This window comes from Lemur catta, chromosome 6 (assembly GCF_020740605.2).
Source record: "Lemur catta isolate mLemCat1 chromosome 6, mLemCat1.pri, whole genome shotgun sequence".
NCBI lineage: Eukaryota > Metazoa > Chordata > Mammalia > Primates > Lemuridae > Lemur > Lemur catta.
The window spans coordinates 90,875,254-90,894,490 of NC_059133.1; the positions used below are offsets into that span (position 1 = coordinate 90,875,254).

The 19,237-nt window shown below is 38.4% G+C and overlaps 1 protein-coding gene across 1 annotated transcript; it reads right to left on the reverse strand.

Moving 5' to 3' along the window:
• Positions 1 to 5,754: 5,754 nt before the first annotated feature.
• Positions 5,755 to 17,267, reverse strand: LOC123640030 (C-type lectin domain family 2 member E-like). The gene is made up of 6 exons (XM_045554368.1): positions 17,184 to 17,267; positions 13,230 to 13,329; positions 10,355 to 10,480; positions 8,403 to 8,602; positions 7,737 to 7,843; positions 5,755 to 6,806 (listed from the first exon to the last, which is right to left on the reverse strand). Exons 2-6 carry the CDS (start codon positions 13,306 to 13,308, stop codon positions 6,665 to 6,667), a joined length of 654 nt encoding a protein of 217 aa, XP_045410324.1. The 5' UTR covers positions 13,309 to 13,329; positions 17,184 to 17,267; the 3' UTR covers positions 5,755 to 6,664.
• Positions 17,268 to 19,237: the final 1,970 nt, after the last annotated feature.

Genomic DNA, 19,237 nt, shown 5'->3' on the forward strand with positions numbered 1-19,237 from the left:
AGCTGCTGATATGGCTTTAAACAAAACTAGCCATGGATGGCTATGCCCTGATTGTTTCTCAAATTGTGAAAACAGCAACACTATTGTTAATGAACACGAACACCATGCAGTTTCCATATAAGCTCTGCCTTGACAAATTGCATCTCTTGGGACCCATCCAGAAGCTGAAGTGCTGATTACTAGAAGAAAACTTGCTTGGCATATAATGTCTTTTGTTCATTTTTTTCTTAATTACAGGATATTACCAAGGTACACATGTTTTGGTTACATTGGCTCATTCCCCCGGAGAGAGTGCACTGTCCCCATTAGGTGTGAGTTTATCTATCCCTTCCTCCCCCTCCCACATGTTTGATTTCCAATGAATGTTATTTCCATATGTGCATATAAGTGTTGATTGATTAGTTCCAATTTAATGGTGAGTGCATGTGGTGTTTTTTTTCCATTCTTGTGATATTTCACTTAGAAGAATGGTCTCCAGTTCCACCCAGGTTAATACAAGAGGTATTATTAGTTCACCATTTTTTTTTTTTACGGCTGACTAGTATTCCATGGGATATATATACCACATTTTATCAATCCACTCATGTATTGATGGGTACTAAGGTAGTCTCCACGTCTTCACAATTATGAATTGTGCTATCAATATTTGACTGAAGGTGTCTTTTTTGTACAATGGTTTTTCTTTCCTTTGGGTAGATACCCAATAGTAAAATTGCTGAATCAAATGGTAGTTCTACTTTTAGTTCTTTGGGGTATCTCCATACTCCTTTCCATAGAGGTTGTACTGGTTTGCAGTCCCACCAGCAGTGTATGAGTGTTCCTATCTATGCATCCATACCAATATTTGTTGTTTTAGGACTTTTTGATAAAAGCCATTCTCACTGGAAATAAGTGATATCTCATTATGGTTTTGATTTGCATTTCCCTGATAATCACAGATGCTGAGCATTTTTTATTATGTTTGTTGCCCATTAGTCTATCATCTTGTGAACAGTTTCTGTTCATGTCTTTTGCTCACTTTTGCCTTGCTGATTTGCTTGAGTTCTTTATAAATTATAGTTATCAGCCCTTTATAGATGTACAGCATGCAAGTATTTTCTCCCATTGTGAAGGTTGTCTATTCACTCTAATGATTGTTGCCTTGGCTGTGCAGAAGCTTTTTAATTTGATCAGGTCCCATTTATTCATTTTTGTTGTTGTGATTGCCTTTGGGACCTTCTTCATAAATTCTTTGCCTAGGCCAATGTCTATAAGAGTTTTCCCAAAATTTTCTTCCAGGATTCTTATACTTTCATGCCTTGGGTTTAAGTCTGATATCCATCATGAGTTGATTTTCATGAGTGGTGAAAGGTGAAGACTTATAATGTGGCTATCCAATTATCTTATCACCATTTCTTACATAAAGATTCTTTTCCCCAGTTCATATTTTTGTATGATTTGTCAAAGATCAGATGGCAATATGAGGATGGTTTTATATCTGGGTCCTCAGTTTTGTTCCATTGGTCTATGTCTCTGTTCTTGTGCCAGTACCATGCTGTTTTGGTTACTATAGCCTTGTAGTATACCTTGAAATCTGATATTGATACCTCTCAATTTATTCTTTTTGCTTAAGGTTACTTTTGCTATATAGGGCCTTCCCTGGTTCCACACAAAGCATAGAATTATTTTTTCTAGATCTGCAAAGAATGATGTTGGTATTTTAATAGAAATTTCATTGACTTTGTAGATCATTTTAGGTAGCATAGAGATTTTAACAATGTTGATTCTGCAGATCCGTGAGCATAGTATGGTTTTCCATCTGTTTACATCCTCTGCTATTTTTTTCCTCACTGTTTCATAGTTCTCCCTGTAGAGGTATTTCACCTCCTTAGTTAAATATATTCCTAGCTATTTTATTTTCTTTGTTGCTATTGTGAAAGGTGGTGAGTGTTTGATTTGGTTCTCAGTTTGACTGTTGTTGGTGTATATGAATGCTACTGATTTGTGCATGTTGATTCTGTATGCTGAGACTTTGCTGAATTTGTTTATCAATTCCAGTAGTCTCATGGCAGAATCTTTGATGTTTTCTAGATATACGGTCATATAATCAGCAAAGAGCGATAGGTTAATCTCTTCTACCCCGATTTGGATAACTTTGATTTCCTTCTCTTGTCTGATTGCTCTGGCTAGGACTTCCAGCACTATGTGGAATGGAAGTGGTGATAGTGGGTAACTTTGCTTCCAGTTTTAAGTGGGAATGCTTTGAATTTTTCCCTGTTCAGTATGATGTTGGCTCTGGGTTTGTTGTACATGGCTTTTACCATTTTGAGGTAAGTCCTGCCTATATCTATTTTGTTAAGCATTCTTATCATAAAAGGTTGCTGATTTTGTCAAATGCTTTTTCTGCATCTATTGAGAGGATGGTATGGTCTTTGTTTTTACTTTTATTTATGTGGTGATTTACATTTATAGATTTGCATATGTTGAACCATCGCTGCATCTCTTGGATGAAGCCTACTTGGTTGTGATAGATTATTTTTGTGATGAGAACCTGAATTCAGTTTGCTAGGATTTCATTGAGAAATTTTGCATCTATATTCATAAAGGATATTGATCTGTAGTTTGTTGTTGTTGTTGTTGTTAAGTCCTTTCCTGGCTTTGGTACCAAAGTGATGTTGGCTTCATAAAACATGTTGGGGAGGATTCCTTCCTTCTCAATGTTATGGAATAATTTCTGAAGTATAAGAATCAGTTCTTCTTTGTAGGTCTGGTAAAATTCAGGTGTGAAGCCATCTGGTCCAAGACTTTTATTGTTGTTATTTGAAGATTTTTTATTACTGCTTCAATATTGTTACTAGATATTGATCTGTTTAGAATTCTATTTCTTCCTGATTGAATCTAGGATGGCTGTATGTTTCTAAGAATTTGTCCACTTCCTCCACATTTTAAAGTTTATGTGTATAGAGATTTTTATGCTATTCAGAGATGATATTTTGAATTTCTATGGTATCTATTGTAATTTCTTTTTTTTCACTCCTGATCGTATTCATTAGAGTCCTTTCTTTTCTGCTTCTGATTAATATACTGAGAGGCCTGTCAATTTCTTTATCTTTCCAAAGAACCAACTTTTTGTTTCATTAATTTCTGTATAGTTCTTTTGTTATTGCTTTCATTTAGTTCTCCGCTGATCTTATTTCTTTTCTTTTGCTGGGTTTGGGATTGGTTTGCTTATCCTTTTCCAGTTCCTTGAGACAATTCATTAGATTATTGAATTGTGATCTTTCTGCCTTTGGATGTAGGCATTTATGGCTATGAATTTTCCTCTCATGACTGCTTCAGCTGTGTCCCACAGATTTTGATAACTTGTGTCTCCTTTATCATTTAGTTCAAGGAATCTTTTGATTTCCATCTTAATTTCATCCTTGACCCAACTGCCTTTCAGCAGTAGGCTGGTTAGTTTCCATGACTTTGTGTAGAAATGAGTGCATCTGTTGGGAGTTGATTTCTACATTTATTCTACTGTGGTCTGAGAAGATGCATGGTATAATTTCTATTTTTTTAAATTTGTTGAGAAATGTTCTGTGGCCTATTATGATTCTGTGGTTTATCATTTTGTTTAGATCCAGTAGGATTTGCTTTATTAATCTGGGTGCACCTGTGGTAGCTATATAAATATTTAGAATTGTTAGGTCTTCTTGAATTGTTCCCTTTACCATTACATAATGACCATCTTTTTCTCTCTTTTGTTAATTTGAAGTCTATGTCATCTGATGAGAACTATTATGCCAGCTTTCTTTTGGTTTCCATTTGCATGGAATATTGTTTTCCATCTCTTCATCTTCAGTCTCGAGTTACCCATGAGTGTAAAATCACCCAAAAGCTAACAGTCACCCAGATACCACAATGGCTCAAGAGGTAAAACAAAGCAACAAATTTCTATTCAACAAGAACAGAAATCCTCCCCACTTAGCAATTTTTCCAGTAAATGTGAATGGCTTAACTGTCTACTGAGGAGACATAGGCTGGCAGAATGGATAAAAAAGAAAAATAAACCAAGTATCTACTATCTCCAGGAAACATATCTAACCTACAAGGACTTATTCAGACTTGAGGTGAAGGGATGGAAAACAATATTCCATGCAAATGGAAACAAAAAGAAAGGTGGTGCAGCAGCTATTCATTTTTTGTGTGTGTCAAATTTGTAAGGATAGTGATTATGAAGGGAATGACAGAGAGAAGATGGAAAGGAAACCAGTAACACACTATGACCTTATAACCATCAAGAGTTTGGATTACATACTGACAGCAAAGGAGGAACCATTAAAAAGGGCAGGCAGTGAAAGACCTGATCATATTTTGGATGAAAATGATCAGTTTGGTTGCAATGTAAACCATGAATTGGAATGTATTAAAAATGGAAAAGTGGGTAAGTCCCTAATTATGTAGATTGTTCCTGTCATATGTTACAAACCATGTACTTTTGCCATCTTGTTCCTGTGAAGAAATGGTTCCCACATGGGCTTTGAATGATTAATTCAACCAGTAGTTATTTCCACTGAAGCATGAGACACTGAAACAGCTCACTGACTTCTTATTGGTAGTAGTACTATCACATACAAGTCCCCATACTGGTGGCAAAACTGTTGCTCTTATTTTTACTTTTATTTCCATAGAGCAATAATGAAAGAACAATAATTTATTAAACATTTACTGTGAGTTAGATATACTGATGAGAGATTTTCATGCGTGGCCTCACATGAATGTTACAGCTAGCCAGTTAAACTGGTATTATGCCCATTTTTCATATGAAGAAACTCTGCCTGAGGAGCTATATAGTGGACTCTCAATGTCTGCAGCTCTACATCTGCATGTTCCACATCCAGGAATTCAACAATTCACAGATTAAAAATATTTCAGAAAGAAAGCAATGAAAAGCAACAAAAAAATACAAAAAAATATGGTATAACAACTACTGGCATAGCATTCATGTTCTGTTAGGTATTATAAGTAATTTAGAGATGCTTTAAATTATATGGGAAGATATTTGTATGTTATATGCATAGTATGCCATTTTATGTTAGGGACTTGAACATCCATGGATTTTGCTATCTGCAGGGGTACTGGAACCAATCCCCCAGGGATATGGAGGGACAACTGTAATTTATCAAGGTCACAGCTAATAAGTAATAGAATCCATGCTTTAGGTATATGGCTTAGAAACTGGTTTGTAGAAGAACACTACTAGGTCAGTTAGGGTCACAATCTGGCTCAAATTTCATTTGTGAGTTTATCACACACAGTTTATTAATATAAAATCTTGCTTTTTATTGCTTTCTAGATTTTTGCATAATTTAGCTTTCTTTATGAGAAAGTTAGCTGAAGCTAAGCAAATAGGGCAGAGTCTTATAATCACAGCATTTCTTCTTTCCACAGGTATTTTTTTAATATATCCTACATTTTATACTATGCTAGTCTCTTAGGATACAGAAATGAACTAGACGTAGTCCCTGCCTGTTAAAAAATGTGGAATAAAATGATTGCAAGGCAAAAAGCACTATTAGGACTAAATAAAATGATAATTCACTGAAAAAAAAGATTTATTTCTGAATGAAATATACTTGTATGTACCTAATAAATACCACAGCCTCAAAATACAAATAAAATTTTATTCAATTATATAAAAATGTAGCCTTATGACACACACAATAAAATTTTATTGAATTATAACAAAGCCTGAAGTTATACATAATAAAATGTTATAGCATTATCTAAAAAAGCATTAAGATATATAAAATAAAATTTTATATAATTATAAGAACAAATGGATAAATGTGTCAATAAAGTAGGAAAAATACAAAGGGAAAACATAAGGGAGAGGATGCATTGTAAATTGTTATTTCGTCCTTTTTGGGACTCATCAGTACAGTGTAGCTGCTTCTAGAAAAATTTTAACTATTTTGCCTTTGAAACTCAATAATTTATATGAGGTTGTAACACTGGATATTTAATGCTTAAAAAGTTCAAGTAATTAACTGTGATTTTACCTGAGATGATAAAAGAATTTTAAATCCAACAATGGGTAAAATAAAGAATACTATTTTTATACAGATACATTTACTTAGTACACTGTAATTTAAAACATAAACATTGAGAATTAAAGTGCAAAATATACTTTGTCAGTGTTTCTCATGTTTTAAATTATAGAACACAAAATAAATATTAGTCTTAGTATTTTTTAAATGTCTCTTTATATTTGTAACTGAATTTTGTTAGAGAATTTTAAATGTGTTACCAAAAATTTTTGGAGTCACGGACCAATTATAATTTTTCTCATTGATTGTTAAAGTCATTTTGCATGGTTTTAGTTAGCATACTCATTTTTATGGCCCATGCATTCAAAGCAAAGACTGTCTATATAGAAGATGTTTTATATCTGGTCATAGGAGAGGAGTTCGCTGATAGTTATTGTACTCTATGTTCAAAACATAACCATCGACTCATATCCAAATGCCTATTTAATTTAGAAACATAATCTTCCAAATGCATGTATTATATCACTCTATGATAGTTTGCATCTTTGCTGTCAACAGAAATTATGAATGCATATTGATAACATTTTTGATAGACCAAAAAATAAAAGCAGCAACTGTATATAACAAATTACAATGCATCCTCATGGAACATTCTATAAAGGGCTTTTCATTTGGCATCTGTAGACATAATGGTTTGGCTTGCTACAAATCCACTTCCTATCTGTGTAGGTCCTGGCACTACTGATTCCATTGTCATTCAGATAGGCACATTCTCCAACTCCTTTGATGGCAAACCTAAAACCAAATGTAAAAATATTAAATATTCCTAGATTCGACAACTATATTTGTTCCTCCCCTATAATCTCCAGCACCCCCACTCCATATTTGTTTATATGTGAATAAGAGAAGAACAAAAGTTTGTCATTAATATTGCTTCTTAGTAATATACACCATTTCTGTATTTAGTTTCCTTTATGTTATCAGGGTCCTTGCTTGAAACTCCCAAGTTTATCATTCATCCATACCAAACCCAGTTATGTTATTGATTAGGTATTTAACTAGTGATTGCTGTTGTATCCAAATGAACTGCTGCCATCAGCAACCTTCAGTGAAGACTATTTTCAGCCTTCTCCTGAACTGTTTCATAAACATGTGACACTAAAAATATTTACTTACTTAGTAAATTCCTAAAAGGGCTTAGCTTTGGTTAATGGAAATGATTGAGTCCCTACATTTTATCTGCTCCAATGTAATGGTTATAACCAAAATACCCCATTGAAGTGTTCACAGGACACTAGTTTCCTTCTGGTGATAAAACTTTGGGCGAGAGGCGTATAGGTTTCCTGAATGGATGCAGCTGCTGCAAGAGGGGACTTAAGAGCCTTGTGGGTATCAGTTCCTCAGTGGCTTCCTAGGATGGTAGAACCCTTGCTGTAAATCAGCTGTTGTGCCTACATTCTGAATAGGCTTTTCAGCAAAGAAAAGCTTTAAATCAGTGGATGAAAGTTCAAGAGCTGTGTCAAATGTCACCATCGAGTTAAAGATTTCAACTGAAATCATAATAAGTAAAGTTTCCCAGGGTACAGCTAATAAATGAAAGCACAAAGAAGATTTACATTTCTTACCTCATAAGCTTTCCATATCACATTTCTCATCTCATAAACACAACTCACACACATAACCACACATAAACACAGTAGAAGGAAAAGAAGTTTCAATACGTACGAGGTATCATATTTAGTGTTGTCTGTCCATTTCCAAGTGTGATGTGCTGATTCTCTGCTAAGGCCAATCCAATGGTCAGAAGGACCTTTGTATCTTTTCAGGAAATTCTATTATAAAACACAGAAAATAACAACATAGGTTTCTTTCATGTTACTCTTGAGTTTCTTTTCCCTATAGCCTTCTCTTTTTGGAAGGCAGCATGGTATAATCGAAAAGCGTAGACTTGGGAGTTAGACTAGTTCCCAATTCTCAAAGTCAAATATCTCTGATCCTAAATTACTTCATTTAAAGTGACAATATATCCCTGTATGACCAGGAAAGTCCCAGTAGATGTCTATCATTCCATCATAATTAACACCCACTTTCAATACTCAAAATGTCCCAATTTGGATGACAAATTATATGAATGCCATATTTCTTAACAGAATGAGAACAATACATCTAATTTTGCAGGTTAACTATGAGGATTACATGAGAAAATATATCTAAAATGTCTCACAGGGTTCTAGGAAGAGAATATACCCTCATCTAATGGTACACACTCTCATGCCCCAAATTCTGCCCAAAATGAGATCCCTTCCTCATATTTCAGCTGTAGCCCTATGCAGCTTACCCACCTCAGGGCCAAGTATGCAACAGAAAACATGACCCAAAAATATTTCTTACCAGTTCCTCCAGAGTTTCAAACCGAGCAAGGTGGGCTTCTAGCGAGGCACAGAAAGTTTGACTGAATGTCCAATTCCTTGTGTCTTCAGAAAAGTAAAAACATTTACTTCCAAATCCAATCCAGCCTTCCAGGCAGGCAGCGTACATACAGTGCTCTGCAGCATCCAAACAGTGCTCTACGAGCACCTTTTCCCCTCTCACTGAAAGTTAGATAATCACAGGGAATTATGATAAATAAATTCTCTCATCTCTTTTCTCTCTTTTTTCATTTACCATCCTGAGGTCAATTTTGAAGTATGTGTGTTGGACTGTTGCTTTCCTAACTCATCACTCAGCACAACACAGTCAAGTCCAGTGGTCTTGTGGCTGGGTACCCACACCCCTGACTTTCTGAGGTGTACGTTGACATGAACAGTTCCAAGGAAATCCATTTCTATAGCAACAACCATACCACTCTTTCCTAAGATCATATAGATTTTCTTTTTCCACACCCTCCCCTTCACATTAGCCCTTCCTCCTCTTCACAACGGAAAGGCAAAGTCCTTACCTGTCTTGGATTTTACTATGGTATATTTCTTGGAGGTACAAAACCAACCAGTGAACATAACATGATTCAAAATATTGTTTTTGGTACCAAAGTACAATCTAGGGCTTCTTGTAGTTTTTTATACACACACACACACACACACACATGCACATATAATGTACATATATAGATATATATATATATATTTCTGTTAAATACATATAAAAAATATTTTGGCCCTTGTTAGATGTTCTGAAACCAGCAAGATTTTGGAGTGTGGACTATGGGAAGAATAGACATTTCTGTTTATGACTTCACCTTTTCCTTCCTTAATATCTAAGAAAGATGAAGGAACCTGCGGCTACCTGGGGAAACTATTCCAGGCAGAGAACAGGAGGAGTAAAAGCCCTAAGGAGGCGTCTCCCAGCTCGTTTGAGGAACAGGTAAGGAAGCTGTTATAGCTAGGGTAGAGTGAGGACAGAGAAGAGTAAAATGGTGTGGGATCAGGAAGGTAACAGACATTACCTTCGTCAGTTGAAAACCTTGGCTTTTTCTTTGAGTGCAATAGAAGATTAGGATGAGGGAAGTTATAGGAGAGGAATGTCATGATCTAACTTTCATTGTAGAATAATCATTTGACTGCTATATTGAGAAGAGGTTGTTAAAAGACAAGGGTGGAAGCAGGGAGACCTATTAGGGAAATCCTATTGACATCTAGGTGAGAGATGAGGGTGGCTTAGGCCTGATGATAGCAGTGCAGGTAAGGCAGGGTGGTCAGATTCTGGATATTCTGAGAGTTGCGCCAACAGTGTTTCATCAGATTGGATGTGCAGTCTTAGAAAGAGAAAAGCTAAAGATAATTCTATCCTTTCTTTTGAGACTTGGCAAGAGTGTAGTTGCCATCCACTAATCTGATAAATGCTGTGGGTGTAGGAATTCCATTTATGGAGCTATTTCCTGACATGTTCCTATCAGAATTATCATTTCATTAAAGAAGAAAGTGAGAACTCTACTGGCATATCCGTTTTCAGGCATATCCGTTGGCCTTAAAAATTTGTACCTTCTACTTAAGCAGAGTGAGAATGCACAAAAGTACATTATACATAGGGGCAACAGGTCCTCAGCATTGCTTGGCACATTTAAGTACTGCCCAGGGAGACATGACCTAACATTAGTAAATCATTATTATGTGTACTCCCAAGGAGGCTTACCTTGGCCACCCTGTTGTAACCTGTTCCACCTCTGCCCTTATTTATTATGACCCGTGTCACTCCTGCTAGGAATGTTTTTGTGTGTGTGTGTGTTGTCCACTGATATACCTCAAGCATTTCACACAGTGCCTGGCACATAATGGAGCTCCATAAATATTTACTGACAACGTAAATATGTGAAGAATATTGTACAGGTTGGAGAACAAGTAACTTACCTGCCAAAGCAACAGAAAGTGCAACCACAGTAGTAGTTAGGACTGCAATGATGAAAAAGCAACAATAAACCTTGATCGGAGTTACAGGAGATATAATATGTACACATTTTCTTGGGAGATCTTTACCTATAAAATACAAATATCAGAGGCTCAATCTCATGAAGATCTTCGGGAGAGAAAATGAAATTTATCATAGAATCAACTCTAAGCTCAGCTGTACCTCAACATACCTACTGTCAACCTCTGTCACAAAAGGTCCTGGTCCATAAATGACAGCCATGGCCCAAAGAGGACTAGGGAGTCTTCCAGTTATGGGATAGTGAAAAACAAAGAGAGTAGAAATAAGGATGAAAAAGAAACTTGATTTTGTAACTTATGAAGTAACAGGAATAAAGGCAACATGGTACTGACAGAAGTGTAGACACATAAATCAATGGAGCAGAAGAGAGATTTCAGAAACAAGTTTAAACATGTATGTGTTACCAGGCAGGCTCAAAAAAAGCAGCTTTTTTGTGTGTGTTTATACAAAAACCTGTACATGAGTATTTACAGCAGCTTTATTCATTATCACACAAAAACTGGCAACAGTTCAAATATGCTTAAGCTGGTGAAGAGGCAAGGAACTATTCAGCACTAAAAAAAAAAAAAAAAAAAAAAAAAAAAAACACCTTGACCAAACATTTGTTACTCATTTCTTAGTGTGCTTTGGCTGGCCAAATGTTTGTCAGTCTTCTTTCCTCCTCACAAGCCTTTAAATTCTGGCTTGCTCACCAGTTTCACCAAGCCCTGAAGCACTAATGTGCAAAAACAGCCCACCCTAACCGGTTTATTTTGAGATCTGTAAACAAAGAGAAACATTTTCTGTTGAAACACCTGCTGCCACCAGCTCTGTTCCACATCAATGCCCTCTTGCATACAAGTTGTTGGCTAACCCATCTTAACCTCTTTCCAAAATAAAAGCCTTTTTCTGTTTGATTTTGAAACGTTTGTGGCTTTTTGAAGTCAGAACGTTATTCCTACAATAACAGTCCTTCTGAATAAAGTCTCCTCCATCTAAGTCCAGACTTGCCCTTATCTGACAAACTGTCGGTGCATACTACACTGTGGATGACTCTCAGGCATCATTGCTAAGTGAATGAAGTCAGACTTTGCAGTTCACTGCAGGATTCCATTTACATGGCATTCTGGAAAAGCAAGAGTGTAAGAGCAGAAAGCAGATCAGTGGTTGCCAAGGGCAGAGGAAAAGAATGACTACAAAGGGACATGAGGGAATTTGATATGGTTCTATATCTTGATTTTGATGGTGGCTACATAATTATATGTGTTTGTCAAAACCCATAGAAATGCACACCAAAGAGTGAATTTTACTGAATGTAAATCATACTTTTAGAAATGTTCCTGCTGATTTTCTTTCAACCACTACATTTCACTCACTTAACGTACATCCCCAAGAACAACAGGGAGCCCCAGCTCAAATTTACACTGGGGAAAAGATATTAACATATTGGATTGGATGGTTTTAAGCAGTGTACAATATCATTTGGATTTTGGTTCCATATAAAAATCTCAACCCTCTTTCTTCCTGGTTCTACATTAAAGCAAAAATGTCCTAAAACTCAGTATATTATGATTTCTATAATGTTTTCATTGTTACACAGTAATATGTAAATGTTCACTTAAATCTCCCCCAAAATCTCCCATTTGCCTCTACAAATCTTCAAAAAGACCCTGCTTTCTCTTGGTTTTTCCCTGTCTCTACTTCCTCCTACTAATGTCCTTGCTCCATTTCTCTCTTGCTTATTTCTCTTCTACCTGTCTTAACTGTGTTCCCTATTCTTGTCTCCCTCTAAATTCACATGCTTCTTATAGTGTGCACTGAACACAATGCCCTTCAAATTTCTAGTTGGAAAAACATTATTATGAATTATCCTGCAGAAGAACAAAGAAGTAAACCATGTTACTGGTGAAATTTTAACTTATTAATAGTTTCAGGATCCAAAAAACTTACTTAACTTACAAAAACAGGATGCATTTTTAAAAGAGTAAGTTTCACAACTGCATTATGTAACATTCTGACTGGTAACATATTACTCTCAGTTTTGTAAGAACTGGGCTTAGCTGAAAAACATTAACATTCTTTATAACCTTTCTTTTTTTGTTCAATATGAACCCTGTTTTCCAGGAAACCCAATGTCCTGCACTCCCAAACAAAAATAAATAAATAAAATTGAGGAGGAAGAGTGAAGGAAAGAAAAAGAATAAAATAAATGTTTTTCAAAAAGCAGAACAAAGAGGTTCAGCAAACGGGATCCTTTCTGCTGGACTCCTTGTGTTCTCTTACAGAATTTGCCACAAACTGAAATGCTAGAGGATTTGCTGGTGGGTGGGTTCAGCCTCTCACCCTCACCCTCAAGTCCCTGTATCTCTTCTTAATTACAAAGAACCTATAAAACAAAAAGTCTCAGTTTTGCAGGGCAACTTCTGTTAGTATATATATTACAAGGCTGTTGGAAGTTTGTCATCACTCTGGCATATAAAGGGCATGCTATTTAACATCATAATGTGACTTGCCAGAGTGCAAGTTGCCAGAAATCTGGGAAAACAGAGGACTAAACAGAAACACAAAGAACATTTTCTTTTCTCATCTTCCATGATCTAATCTGCTCATTTCTCCTGCCCCAGAAATATTTAAGTAACAGACACAGTAATAAAATAACCGATTAACAATTGTACATCGGTTCTCCCACCCACCTTTCTTCCCTCCTAAACAAATCCCTTCTACGGAGATTGTGCACCCGAACCCAGTTTCCTGCCTGCTTCAGTGGAAGAAAAGTTCCTGCCCTTTTGATTTTTCACATTTCATCAGTTACATTACCAGATTCTCCTCCCTCCACGCCACCTCTGAAGGTAAGGTCTGTCTTTAACATTTCTTCTGTAACCTCTCCGGCTGTCATCTTCTTGCTTAGAGGAACAGCCTGCAACACACCAGAGTAAGGAAGCTGAAACCACTAGTACTGTGAAACTAACATACCCGGAACTTTTTGAACTGTTTGCATGTGGTCCCTGACCCGCAGGGCAAACTCCGCCTGCACTAGGCATGATCCTGAACTAGGCATGACCAAAGTCTGCTTGATCACACCCTGAAGTTCGTACCACATCCTCCCCACCACCTCCCTCTCACCCACTACACCCCAAACCCCACTCCCAGTCCACGGAAAAATTGTCGTCCAAGAAACTAGTCCCCGGTGCCAAAAAGGTTGGGAATCCCATTCTGACTCACAGCATGTGGGGCAAGGAAAAAACTCACTAAATATCCACTATGAGGGCTAAAATGAGAAAGATAAGTATATAACTTTTTAGGGGTAATATGGTACTCCTGAAACTCCTACACACTGCTGGTAAGAAAATAAATAGTTATTATAATTTAATAATACTCTTTGGCATAACTATTAAAGTTAAACATAACCAAAGCATGATCTGGCAATTCTACTCATATTTCCCCTACCTCCCACCAAAATATATGCATAGAAAAGGACATGTACAAAATGGTCACAACAGCATTATTTGTAGTAGCCAATATGGAAACTCAAATAGTAGAATGGAAACATATTGTGGTGTTTTAATAGTGAAATACAATACAGCAATGAACATGAATAAATTCTTATCACAGGCAACAATATGGATAAATCTCAAAAGATAATTTTCAGTACAAGAAGTCAGACACTACAGAATACATCTTGAACTGTTTCATTTATATAAAGTTCAAAAACAGACAAAAGTCATCTGTGAAGTCAAGAAATAAGATTCATTTGTGAAGCAAGAAGGGAAACGTGATTGGCAGGGGTCCACAAGGGATTGAACACTGCTGTAATATTCTATTTTATGATTAGGGTGGTGGCTGTGTGGATGGTACTAACTGTGATAATTAAGTACAAAATTGTGATACATAATTTTTCACCATGCTAAATAAAAATATTTACTAAATAAATATATTTGTACAAAAAAATAAAACCTGTATTAAAAATAAAATAGTGCACATGAAATGCCTTAGAATGGGTGCCTATAGGGAATATGGAAATGGGACTATAAAGACAATAAATGGGAGAGGCTTTGGAAGGCTCAATGATAGTATGATGTCAACTTGATCTATAATGAACTTACCAACTGTGTTACTTGTGGCCCAAGTGTGGCAGGGAGTATTTTTCTTTGGGAAAAGACTTCATGGGGGGGATGACACTTTTACTGAACCTTAAAGGGCAGGCAGGATTTCAACAAATGAAGGTGAAATTAAGTTATTCCACCTACACATAGAATGAGGCAGAACAAAGATTCTCTACCTTGCCTTCATATCTGAATCACCAGGGGATTTTTTACAAAATAATTCTAATGTATCACAGACTAATTAAATCAGGATCTCTAGGGGTGGAATTTGAACATCCAGATTTTCTAAGAGGTCCTTCCCCCAGATGATACTCAAAGGAAGCCTGTGCTGAGAATCACTGGTGTAGTGTATAGAGAAGGGAAATTGAAAACCTGGTAACAATATGTAATAAAGGTAGATTAGAGACAGTAAATGGCCATGATATAGCCATTGGGGACCCATGAAAGGCAGATGTGCATGGGGGTATCAATAATCAGAACTGTACTTTTAGGAGATTTAGTGTGGCAGTGGTTGAAGGATGGAATAGAAGTGGAAGAAGCTAGATATAAATTATGAGAGCATACTTCATTTGTAAAAATTTCTCTTATGACCTTTCTTTTTTCTATAGTGTAAGTTTTAAACTTCTTAAGTCCATTTTTCGTGCTTACACTTCAAATGTTGGTCCGTCAATCACTGCTAACAGAAAGTGTCTCAGAAAGATGAGATAAAAATTTTTTACTTTTTCCCAAAAGATGAAAAGAAACTTCACTATTTTGAGTCCTAAAATCTAGTTCTGATAAAATAGTAAATTGATAACATGCACAAAAATATCATCATTACTCTCCTAAGTGCAGATACTTTTATAAAAATGTAATGCCCTGTTTTTTTGTGTTATATAATGTCCTAGTAATGTTATTTACAGAAAAGGGGTCTTCTAAGATACCTAGACATCAGAAATTGTAGCTTTGTCCTGTAAAAGACTGCAATATAATCATTTGCTTTAACCTGATAATTGTCACACTTAGAAATTGATATATTTATCTTCTGACCTACAATTACATTTTCCCTGTAAGCCAGAAAAGAGTAGGAGAGACTCTTCATTTCAAAGAGCTCCTGTACCTCTCCAAACCTCCATATTTATTGCAGGGAAAGGATGCAAAGTCAAAGCAAACAACACACAGATAAAATCTCTGGCACCAGCAGACACATTATTCTAAAGAAATCTAGTTAGTGGTATGCAATCAATTTATATTTATCTTGGTATTTCCTTATGACTCCTTAAGGACATAAAGAAAAGGTCAGGGACCCAACATCAGTCACACTCCCATGCATTCCAAAGCCTGCTGTATGCAGCTGGCCATTAGCATTCATATCCCAAGTCCTGTTTGCAGGACTGCCAGATGTCTGCCTTTCGCACAGCCCCTTTACCCAGGCCTCTATGCCTTTTCTAACATCCCCTACAGTTTGTTAAAGTAAATTAAAATGGAGACCAGGCCTGAAGAACCCCCGAGCAGCAAAACCAGTTAGGTTTCAGAAGTGCTTGATTTGGAAACAAAACTGAAACTTAACTGGAGCTATTTCTTGCAACAGCCTATATTAAAAGAAAACAGAACTTAACCTCAACCAATCAGAAGAAGCCAACAACACAAGGACGTTCCAATGGAATAGAATAAGACAATCAATCAAATAATTTTTCTTTTGCTTCCACATTTACCCCACAAATATTTGCTCCTGTAGAGTGAAACATTAAACCTCTTTCAGTTTGGTATTTCCCAATTCACGAACTGTTTCTTACTCAAATAAACTTTTAAAAATTGTATTGTGCCTCAGATTTTTCTTTAACAAGGTACATAATAAATCTATGTACTATACCAATTATACTCTGATTCATAATGCAAACAAAAACATCTGAGTCCAAACAGGAGATAAACTTGGTATTCATTTTTAAATCAAACATTGTACTTTGATATAATTGTAAAGCCACATACAATTTTAAGAAATAATACCTGGGACATCTGCAGGAGCAGTCTGGACAATTTTCTAGAATTACACAGCCAGGGTGGAGAGATGGGCATTTATTTACTTATTGTATTTATTTTTTTATTTCAAAACATTAAGGGGGTACAGATGTTACATGGATACACTGTGTAATGCTGAAGTCAGAGGTTTTCAATGTAAGGGATGGGCAAATTTTAAATAGCTTATGATTACATGGCACCATGAATACAAAGAGCTAACAGCAGTATCTTACGAAAATAGTGGCACATCTAGTTTAAAGACAAGTCTCCTCAAGAAAGTTGGGGTATTTGTGTTTCACAAAAATAAGGGGACTCAGGCCAGTTTCAAATGGATCCCTATCTTCCAATTTAAAATACCAAGATTTCTTGAGGTCAGAGCTTTCACGAGTCTCCACCCTAGGCAGGGCAGATGAGCTGGTGCCGTGGGATGGGGGGACAGCGGGTGAGTGGCTCTGCACCAGGACACGGGGACCCGGGGAAAAGTCAGTTTCCTTCTCTAGGCTTTTCCAGAAGCCCTCGAGCCACAGACCAAAAGGTCTGTCCGAAGGAATCTCCCATTCGCACCCCTCAAAGTTCTGCAGACTTTGATGAAGCGGGCAGGTCAGATGCCCGCGACATCTGGCGAGGGCACATGTTTCTTTCTAGTGGCCCGGCGCGGACAGGTACTCACCCGCCGGGAAGGCCTCCGTGCGGTCGCGCTGTGGGTGGCTCGCGGGGAAGCTGCTTCCTCTTTGGCGTTTTCGGTTCCCCGGGTGACGGCTCCTGCTTCCCGCCAACCCGGGGGCGCTGCGGGAAGGCGGGGGGCGCGGACCGGGAGTCCCGGAGCTGCCGGACCCTGGCTCCTCCCTAGGACTGCGCCCCCAGTGCAGGCGGCGCAGCGACACGGGCAGGGGGCCGCGCCCGCGCCACGCAGGGCTCCACCTCCACTGCGGCCGCCCCCGCCGGCTTTGACTCTTTGTTTCTGGTCCAGGGGGTTTCCGCGGGACAGCTGGCGCCAAGACCATTAACGGCGGGAGGGGATGCACTGGCTTCCTCCCCACGTCTGGGGGAGACGCGCCCCCCGCATCGTGGGGAGGTGGTGGACCCCTTATCCTGCCATGAGGACCCGGTGGGCGCCCTTATCCCGTGTCCCCGTCCCGGGGCGGAGCCCAGGGCATTCAGGGCAGCCGAGGCGAACTAGACCCCCGGCAGACTCCCCAGCTGGTGGGGCGGGGGCCGGGCGCGCGGCGAGCGGGCGGGGCACAGGGACTTTACGCCGGAAGACCATCGTGCAGTGATACCGTAATGGTGGCTACGTGTGGGTGTACATTTGCCAAACCTGTTACCGAAAACTCGGCCACTTGTCCAGGAAGCCGAACCTGAAGAACCAGGACAAGCGCTTTGGGGAGGAAGGAAAGAGACATTTTTATTCCTTTGCCAGCAAAGGGAGGAAAAACGGAGACTGTGGTGTCACAATCCAAATTTTTCCTCAACACAGGCAGAAATACAGAGCTTTTAAAGGAAGGGTTCTCACCTTCAGGCAATTACTGCGGTTAGCTCTGCTAATCTCCCATCTCTGCCAGAGACAAAGCCTGTGAACGCTGCCAGCCGCCCACCTGGGGGCGCTGGCGCCACCTGGGGGTTTTAACCAGACTTAACCTGCCTCTGGGATGCAGGCCGGAATGCAGGTCCCAAAAAGAGTGGGGGAAGTTTTTTTGTTTTTTTTTTTTTGAGACAGAGTCTCACTCTGTTGCCCTGGCTAGAGTGAGTGCCATGGCATCAGCCTGGCTCACAGCAACCTCAAACTCCTGGGCTCAAGCGATCCTCCTGCCTCAGCCTCCCGAGTAGCTGGGACTACAGGCATGCGCCACCATGCCCGGCTCATCTTTTCTATATATATTTTTAGTTGGCCAGATAATTTCTTTGTATTTTTAGTAGAGATGGGGTCTCACTCTTGCTCAGGCTGGTCTCCAACTCCTGACCTCGAGCGATCCACCTGCCTCGGCCTCCCAGAGTGCTAGGATTACAGGCGTGAGCCACCGTGCCCCGCCGGGAAGTTTTAAAGAGACAGAAATTTTTTTTTTCCTGGCCAGTCCCTGTTACAAACCCATAGAATATACAACATAAAGAATGTACCCTAAAAGATGGGCTTTAGTTAGTAATAATGTATCAATTTTTGTTCAGTTGTAAAATTGCAGTGCACCAAATGAGAGATGTTAATAGCGGTGTCAACAGAAAAGAAGCCAAACTCTGTAAAGTAAAGAGGTTTATTCTGAGCCAAATTTGAGGACCATGGCCCAGTGCCACACCCTGGAACACCTGAGGAAGTGGACTGCTGAGGGTGGGTTACAGTTTGGTTTTATACATTTTAGGGAGAGAGGAATTACAGGTAAAGTCATAAATCAGTACATGGAAGGCATACATAGGTTTGGCCCAGAAGTGGGACATCTCAAAGAGGGGAGGAGGCTTACAGGTTATAGGTGGATTTAAAGACTCTTTGACTTGTAGTTGGTTAAAGAAATGAAGCTTTGTCTAGAGGCGTGGAATATTTTAAGATAAGGAAGTCTGTTAGTGACAAGTTATCAGCCATATATTTGTGGTGTAATTTGAGGACCTGCAGGTTTGTCTTACATAACCTTAGCCTGTTAAATGAGTTAGAAAGGATGTCTCTAAGAAGGGAGGGCGACATGATGAGACATGTCTGACCTCTCTTCTCCTGGCTAATAACTCAGTTTTAGGGTATCC